At 36.4% G+C, this 9,629-nt stretch overlaps 1 protein-coding gene across 1 annotated transcript; it reads left to right on the forward strand.

Annotated features, from left to right (window-relative positions):
• The first annotated feature begins 213 nt into the window (after positions 1-213).
• On the forward strand, positions 214-9,629 carry LOC133325104 (alpha-tocopherol transfer protein-like). Its single transcript, XM_061533929.1, has 6 exons — positions 214-298; positions 8,358-8,517; positions 8,758-8,839; positions 8,909-9,280; positions 9,348-9,484; positions 9,554-9,629. The coding sequence occupies exons 1-6, from the start codon at positions 214-216 to the stop codon at positions 9,627-9,629; spliced, it is 912 nt and encodes a 303-aa protein (XP_061389913.1).

The raw sequence follows: 9,629 nt of genomic DNA on the forward strand, positions 1-9,629 counted from the left end.
TCACACACAAACAACAACAACAACAAAAATAAATTCTGATACTCTATTCAAAGCGTCAACACGGCACAGTCAACGAGTTTAGTCTGTAATCAGTCATTGTGCGACGAACATCAGTAATTGTTTTGCCAATACAAAAAAAAAATAAACCGAAATCACACGAATCGCGCTATAACTCTAACACAATAATTGAATTCCATTTCTAAATTAAAAAAAATGAGTTCCGAAATCAGTGTTAAGGAAAAACTTAAAATTCTCAAATCATGGTTCCGTGAAAATCCTAATCTACCGGAAGAAATCGGTAGGTTTGTTTGATGTCCCCTATTACGAGTCTATAGTGATAAGAATAATCGGCCATGTCGGATTTGTGTTTTGTTGATATTTACTATTTGATAACTTTTGTGTGTGGACTTCAGCATAAATGCCCAGTGATGCGGCAAACCCACTCAACTCAATTTGATTTATTGATATGACCTCTGGAAGGGAGGCATAATTATACAAAGAAATAAAAAAAACAATAATTATTCATTTTTGGCTTGGTGAACAAAAATAACAAGCGAAAAAAGTATTAAGTTCAGCAGAACTAGTTATACCCCTCACCAAAGGTATGATTTTGGGAAGTTTGAATAAAACTTCGAAGATAATGGAAAACCAGTAAGGAAAGTAGTAAAGTCGGACGGTGCCGACTATATGATACCCTTCACAACTTTGGGTATATTCAACAAATGAATTCTAACGACGACGCATTTTTAAAGGACCAGTAAAATGAAATTGGATCCATAAACATGTCATTCTGCAACCGATACAAAATTTTTCATTTGGTCAGATAAATCTGAACCGATTTCAGGAAACATAAAACACATCATTTTGGACCTAATTCATTAATCTGTGCAAATTTCGTGCAAACCGAAAGATATTAAGGGATTTTGGTACACCATTTACCTTAAATCGGGCGAAAAAATATATATGGGAGCTATATCTAAATGTGAACCGATTTTCACGAAACTTAACACACTTCATTGTAGACCTAATTCACACGCTATGCCAAATTTCGTGCAAATCGAATGATATATAGGGTCTTTGGTGCACCATTTACATAAAATCGGACGAAACTATATATGGGAGCTATATCTAAATCTGAACCGATTTTTACGAAAATTATCGCACATCATTCTAGACTCAATGCAGTACGCTATGCCAAATTTCGTGCAATTCGAAGTATATATAGGGTCTTTGGTGCACCATTTACATAAAATCGGACGAAACTATATATGGGAGCTATATCTAAATCTGAACCGATTTTCACGAAACTTAGCACACATCATTCTATACCTAATTCATTACGCTGTGCCAAATTTCGTGCAAATCGAAAGATATATGGGGACTTTGGGCAACCATTTACATTAAATCGGACGAAAATATATATGGGAGCCATATCTAAATCTGAACCGATTTTCAAGAAACTTAGCACACTTCATTTTAGGCTTAATTCAGTACGATATGCCAAATTTCGTGCAAATCGAATAATATATAGGGACATTGGTGCACCATTTACATAAAATCGGACGAAAATATATATGGGAGCTATATCTAAATCGAAACCGATTTTCACGAAACTTAACACACATAATTTTTGACTCAATTCAGTACGCTGTGCCAAATTTCGTGCAAATCGAACGATATTTGGGGACCTTGGTGCACCATTTACCTTAAATCGGACGAAAATATATATATGGGAACTATATCTAAATCTGAACCGATTTTTACGAAACTTAGCACATATCATTTTAGGCTTAATTCAGTACGATATGCCAAATTTCGTGCAAATCGAATAATATATAGGGACATTGGTGCACCATTTACATAAAATCGGACGAAAATATATATGGGAGCTATATCTAAATCGAAACCGATTTTCACGAAACTTAACACACATAATTTTTGACTCAATTCAGTACGCTGTGCCAAATTTCGTGCAAATCGAAAGATATTTAGGGACTTTGGTACACCAATTACCTTAAATCGGACGAAAATATATATGGGAGCTAAATCTAAATCTAAACCGATTTTCACGAAACTTAACACACATAATTTTTGACTCAATTCAGTACGCTATGCCAATTTTCGTGCAAATTGAATGATATATAGGGACATTGGTGCACCATTTACATAAAATCGGCCGATAATGTATATGGGAGCTATATCTAAATCTGGACCGATTTTCTCGAAACTTACCACTCATCATTTCAGACTTAATTCAGCACGCTATGCCAAATTTCGTGCAAATCGAATAATATATAGGGACATTGATGCACCATTTACATAAAATCGGACAAAAATATATATGGGAGCTATATCTAAATCGGAACCGATTTTCACGAAACTTAACACACTTCATTGTAGATCTATTCCATTACGCTGTGCCAAATTTTGTGGAAATCGAAAGATATTTAGGGACTTTGGTGGACCATTTACATTAAATCGGCCGAAAATATATATGGGAGCTATCTATATCTAAATCTGAACCGATTTTCAGGAAACTTAACACACATCATTCTATACCTAATTCATTACGCTGTGCCAAATTTCGTGCAAATCGAAAGATTTATAGGGACTTTGGTACACCATTTACAATAAATCGGACGAAGATATATATGGGAGCTATATCTAAATCTGAACCGATTTTCACGAAACTTTGCACACATCATTCTATACTTCATTCATTACGCTGTGCCAAATTTCGTGCAAATCAAAAGATATATGGGGACTTTGGTGGACCATTTACATTAAATCGGCCGAAAATATATATGGGAGCTATATCAAAATCTGAACCGATTTTTCCCAATTTCAATAGGGTTCGTCCTTGGGCCAAATAAGTGACCTATGCAAAATTTCATCCAAATCGTATCATAAATGCGACCTGTACAAAAATACATGGACGGACGGACATGCATAAATCGACTCAGAAAGTGATTCTATGCATATTCTCAAAAGGAACCCTGGGTCTATCTCGATTATTTTTGCCTGTTACAAACATATGCACAAAGATATAATACCCTGTACCACAGTGTGGTGAAGGGTATAAATAGTATATAAGTGAACCCCTGCCGACAAAGTTTTCAAAGGCCATCTTTGAATCCACTGGATACCAGGAATACTAAGATGCAGCCACTTTTCATTACATATGGCGGACCGATATTAATATTTTTGAGAGGATATCATCATATAGAGGATATTTCTAACAGTGGACCTTTTTTCGAACTTGTCCTCAACTTCGAAGGACAATAGACGAATATAAAAATTATATATGAGCGCTACTCCGAAATGTTGACCAATATCGATAATTTTTGATATGGAGATTTGGTACTCAACTCGAATCTAAAATACCAAACTCAGACAATTCGTTTGAAAAACTTGCCAAATATCCCTTAAATTTCCTAATTTTTTTGGGACACCAATTTTGGGGCACCAATTCAAATATCGGAAACTTAGGGATGCCATTATAAGTGGGCACACCAAAACGTGGACAGATATATACGATTATCAATTCCTCCTTTGATTATTTCAAAGTGTTACAAACAGAATGTCATATTTAATTTACCCTCCCTGGATGCAGGGTATACAAAACAAGACATTATCAACAGTAATCGGTAATTTGTTTATCTAAACAAAAAAGCGAGTCCACTGCTTTTTAATATGGAAATGTAGTCAGCAAACAAAAGACGAAATGAATTCCATTTGCTTGGTGAAATATCTAAAATATTGAGAGTTCAAAATTTGTCGCATTTATTTATGGATGATTTCGAACAATAGGCGGTTGATAAATAAATGGACTACGTGGGTGAATGAAAGAAGAACTGAACAGGTGCTAGATTAGATTCTTCTTTGGACAATGCAATATAAAATAAAATGCTTTAAAAATATCGCTGTACATGGGTGCGCTAGGTCTAAAATATGTATATTAGGAAAGCTGAAGCTGTTAATGGATCTACTAATAATTTTCCTAAAATCATCTCTTGTATTGTATTTTTGTTTTGAAACAACTCGAAATATTAGTCCTAGATTTGGATATGCCAATATTCTCGAAATTTGGCATAAAGTAAGTCGATACCGAGGACCAATTATATCCTTCACCTATTTGGTACAGGGTATTATGTCTTTAGACCCATGGTTCCTTTAATACGCATAGAATCACTTTCTGAGTTAATCTATGCATGTCCGTCCGTCTGTTGATGTTAAATTGTAAACAAGGTACAGTTCGCGAATTGGGTGAAATTTAGTACAGCTCTTTTTTTGGCTCAAGGACGAACCCCATTGAAATTTGTGAAAATCGGTTCAGGTTTAGATATAGCTCCCAAATATTTTTTCGTCCGATTTAAGGTAAATGGAACACAAAAGTCCCTAAATATCTTTCGATTTGCCCGAAATTTGGCATAGCGCACTGAATTAAGTCTAGAATGATGTGTGTTAAGTTTCGTGAAAATCGGTTCAGGTTTAGATATTGTTACTTTATATATTTTCTTCCGATTTTATCTAAATGGTGCACCAAAGTCCATATAAAACTTCTGATTTGCACAAAATTTTGCATAGTGTTCAGAACTGAGTTCAGAATGACGTGTGTCAAGTTTCGTGAAAATCGGTTCAGATTTAGATATAGCTCACATATACAAATTCGTCCGATTTTATTAAATGGTGCACCAAAGGTGCATCTTTCGATTTGCACGAAATTTTGCATGGCGTACTGAATTGAGCCTGTAATGATGTATGCTAAGTTTCGTGCAAATCGGTTCAGATTAAATATAGCTCCCATAAGCATTTTCGCCCGATTTTATGTTAATGGTGCACCAAAGCAACTTTCTTTCGATTTGCACCAAATTTCGCATACCGTACTGAATTGAGTGTGGAATGATGTGTGCTAAGTTTTGTAAAAATCGATTCAGATTTAGATATAGCTCCCATAGATATTTTCTTCCGATTTTATGTAAATTGTGCTCTAAAGACCTTAAGTTTGTCCGATTGACACACAATTTTGTACTGAAGTTAATATAAATTAATCTCTGGCAAGTTTCGTTGAAATCGGTTCAGATTTAAATATAGCTCCCACATACATATTTTCATCCGATTTTAGGTAAATGATGCTCCAAACTCCTAATGTTTGTTCTTACTTAGCTGGCTCTTTCATAAGACGAGCTTAAAAAAGATTTCCAGGTGCATCGGTCTTTTGCGCATATGCCTTTTGAGCTGGAGGATCTTCATCCATTCTCACAACATGACCTAGGCAACGTGGTCGCTGCAGCTCGATACGTCTAACAATGCTGATGTCCGAAAATAGATAGTACTACTCATGGTTAATACGACGGCGATATTCACCGCCAACGCAGATCGGTCCATAGATCTTTCGGAGAAATTTTCTCTCAAACACTCCAAGCGCTGCCTCTGCTTGCGTAAGTACCCATGCTTCCGATCCATACAACAGCGTCTTGTAGAGTGTGTGTTTGGTCTGGCGGTAGGTGGCTTTGCTTCTGAACTGCTTACTTAGACCATAGTAGCATCTGTAGTTGATCCGAGTCTGATCTTGGTCTTCTCGCCGTTTACTGCCAGACCCACTGGGGCAGACTCCTTCTCAATTTGTTCAAAGGTGGCTGTTACGGCTCTCAATGTTCGACCATTTCTGTTCACCTTTGCCTCTCTCATGACCTTTTCCAGTAGGATGTTAAAAAGATTACACGACAAACTGTCACCTTATCTGAATCCTCATTCACTATTAAAAAGCCTCCTCGGGGCTTTTCCGACTATAACTGCTGATATTGTGCCAGTTAAAGTTATCCTGCATAGCCGAATTAAATTTGCAGGAATGCCAAACGCAGACATGGCCTTAAACACCTCTGAACGAATGGGGCTGTCGAATGCGACTTTATAGTCGACGAATAGGTGGAATGTGTCGATGTGTTTTTCGTGCATTTTTTCCAGGATTTTGGCGTATTTTGGCGTAAAGTACTGGATAGTACTTTATATGTGATGGGAAGGAGACCTATTCCTCTATAGTTGGCACATATCGTCTTGTCTCCTTTTTTGTACACGGGATGCTGAGGTTCCAATCATTGGGTATGCATTCCTCTACCCAAATTGTACTTGTGCATGCTCCTTACCAGCATATGACAACCAGTCTTAAATAGTTCGACTGGTAACCCATCGGCACCAGCTGCTTTATTCTTCTTCAGCCGATTAATTGCTATTCGGACCTCATCTTGGCTTGGCTTGGCACTCTATACCGTCATCTATTATTGGTTCTAGGGTATCCTCTTCACCGCTACTATTTGATACCAGAAGTTTTCAAAATGCTCCTTCCAGATCCTCAGATCGCTGTCTGTATCTATCACCAGGTTTCCACCTTCATCTCTACAGGAGGATATGCCTGCACCAAAGCCTTCGTTTTGGTGTTTTACTCGTTGATAACATTTCCGGACTTCATTCTAACTCCTTTACATCTCAATTTTCTCACGCTCACGTTTTTCTTGTTCTTTCTTCTTTTTTATGAAAATCGGTTTCTCCTCTCTCCTTTTCTCCCGATAATTCTCCATCGCATTACGTGTTGCTACTGTGTGTAGTGTTGCTCTATACGCTGCGTTCTTTGCCTCAGTAGCATTACGACACTCCTGATCGTACCACGGATTTCTTGATGGTGGTCTTTGGTACTCAAGTGTTGTTTTTGCTGCAGTTTGTAGGGAGTGGGCAATTCTTTGCCATGGCGCTTCTATATTTTTATCGTGACAAGAAGTGCTTTCGCCAAGCAAGAGGGTAAGTTGAGCGGAGTAGGCTTCTGCTATCTGTTGTGCTTGCAGCTTTTCAACGTCGAGTTTCCGTGTTGTATTAGATCGCACCTTTGCTGCAACATTAAGACGGGGGCGAACCTTGGCTGCAACAAGGTAATGGTCCGAATCGATATTTGCTCCTCGTATCGATCGAACGTCTAAAACACTGGACGAATGCCGTCCGTCTATCACAACATGGTCAATTTGATTTCTCGTTGCTTGATCAGGAGAAATCCAGGTGGCCTTGTGTATATCGGGATGATTGAATCTGGTGCTGCTAACTACCATGTTTTTGCTGCCGCGAAGTCAATCAACCTCATGCCGTTGTCGGATGTTTCTTCATGGAGGCTGAATTTTCCGAAAAAAAAAATATTTTCCCTTCCGATTTTTTGCATTAAAATCTCTTAGCAAAATTTTAATGTCATGGCCAGGGCAGCGGTCATATGCAGTTTCTAGGCGCTCGTAAAAAATGTCTTTGGTCTATTCATCTTTGTCTTCCGTCGGAGCATGGGCGCAAATAAGACTGATGTAGAAGAACTTCGCTTTTATTCGGATTATAGCAATTCGCTCATATACTGGAGTGAATCTGGAGACGAGGTATTTTATTCTCCTGTTAACCACAAATCCGCAGCCAAATTCATGTCTCGTTTCATGGCAGCTTTAATACAGGGCGTAATCATCTGATTTACTTACGACAGTTCCTTTTCATCGCATTTCCTGTAATATGGACGATCTTTATTTATAATTATTTAAATATTATAATTATTTTTATAATTTCGACGTTGCGATTCAATTGCATAGCGTAATATCAATTCGCTATACGGTCTTGTGCACGAAACATGAATAAATCTTCAACTGGAATAATTCAATTATAAAACGCCTTCTCAATTGAAACTAATCAGATAACAAGCGATATAACAAGATATGTGTACGATGTACGTATAGTATGTGAGGTTTATTTATTGTAGGTAATTGTTACCTCAACACCTTCTCTAAAAACAATATTTTTTATTAAATAATACAGACATTGATTGATGACATTTTTCAATAAATCTAAAAATTTATTTTATTTTAATAATGTTTATATATATATATATAATCATTTTTTTATAAATGTTTGTAGATAAATTTGAAATTTTATTTAAGCAATAAAACACACCTATTATTTATATTATCAATTATCTGTGGTCAGTTCTCCGACGAATATGCCATCTGTTTGTATTTTGTTTTTCATGCTCTCACAAACACTCATTCTCTTTATATACATTTTTTATCAAGATTAAATTACTTTGTTGTGTGTGATGAAGAGTTGAGTACAGCTATGGGCAAAGAGTAATGCAGAGAATACGATCAAGTGCTACTGTTATCAATTAGAATGTACTCATGTGTTGGGTATTAGAGTGTTACCGAAATGAATGCCTAACAATAATGCAAATGTTTTTACCAGAGACGGATGTTCAGATTTACTATATCATATTTCATAAACTCTTAAGAGAATTATTTTTTAATTATTATTTTAATTTGTTTTTGTATTTTATTTCCTTATAGACTTAACACTATTAAAACGTTTTCTAAAATGCATGAACTACGATGTGGAAGAAACAAAAAAGCTGTTGGAACGCAACTACTTCTTGAGAAATAAAACCCCACAGATATTTATTGATCGTAATCCGGAAGATGAAGTAACTAGGAAATCATTTTTAAATGTGTAAGTATAAGTGAAATTGAATACACTGTCCTCCAGGAGACTGCACTATTCCACCATTTGTTTGGAAGTTCTACTTTCACTAATAGCTTTCGTTGGATTTGACTCGTCTTCGAAATTTTACATCGATTATTTGGTATTGGTTCCAGTAACTAATAAATAACTGAGCTTTGGACCTTCTATTTTACTGGAATTTGTCCTATAGCATTCCATATTAAAATTAGAACGTACATTTCTTTTTAGAGAAATGGTTCCATTACCCGGGCTCACAGCGGATAATTACAAGGTTTTATGTTTTCGGTTGATAAACAAAGATGCAAAGGCAGTAAGTAAATCTCCCTTCACTCCTGCACTTCCAAATATTTCCCCTACTCACTCTTCCTCTATTCCATAGCAAAACAACATTGAAGAGAGCAAGGCATTTTTCATGATGACCGACACACGTTTTACCTTTGACGATGTTACCGATAACTTCAGCGTTACTCTGCCGCCGCCACCCACTGAGACTGCAAACGAGGATGCAGAAGATATCGATGATGATATGTCCAAATTGTCCAATGGTGAAATACACATTGTTGATATTGCCAATTATACGTTGCGTCACATTGCCAATATGTCATTGATGGTTATGCGGGCCTATATGAATTTCCTACAGGAAGCATATCCTGTACGACTAAAGGCAATGCACATTATTAATTGTCCAGCGCAAGTTAATCATATGGTGAGGATAACAAAACCATTTATAAGGGAGGAAGTATTCAATATGGTAGGGAAAAATTTACTTTTTTTTTTAAAAAAAAATAGGTTTCTATTAAATATGATTTTGTTTGCAGACCCACTTCCACACCAAAGGCCTCGAAACGTTATATGAACAAGTGCCGCGTGACATCTTGCCTTTGGACTATGGTGGTAATGCTCGAAGTTTAGCCGAGATCTCATCGGATTGGTGGAAAATTATCAATAACAAAAAGTAAGATAATTTTATTCAATTATATATAATAAAAAAAAATATTCCAAAATAAATGATATATTTTTCCAGGGAATATTTAATGGATCCTAGACATTGGAAAGTTACCAAAACTGAAGAAGCACCGAGTCGTTGGAGTTTGTGGTGA

This window comes from Musca vetustissima, unplaced genomic scaffold, assembly GCF_032173495.1.
Source record: "Musca vetustissima isolate MV318-11 ecotype Yass unplaced genomic scaffold, APGP_CSIRO_Mvet_v1 utg13543, whole genome shotgun sequence".
Classification (NCBI taxonomy): domain Eukaryota; kingdom Metazoa; phylum Arthropoda; class Insecta; order Diptera; family Muscidae; genus Musca; species Musca vetustissima.

Excerpts from the sequence above, each read along its gene's own strand:
- LOC133325104 (XM_061533929.1), top strand. The coding sequence starts at position 214 with ATGAGTTCCGAAATCAGTGTTAAGGAAAAACTTAAAATTCTCAAATCA. Across the intron at positions 299-8,357 it reads TAATCTACCGGAAGAAATCG|ACTTAACACTATTAAAACGT; the intron begins GTAGGTTTGTTT and ends ATTTCCTTATAG. Across the intron at positions 9,485-9,553 it reads AAAATTATCAATAACAAAAA|GGAATATTTAATGGATCCTA; the intron begins GTAAGATAATTT and ends ATATTTTTCCAG.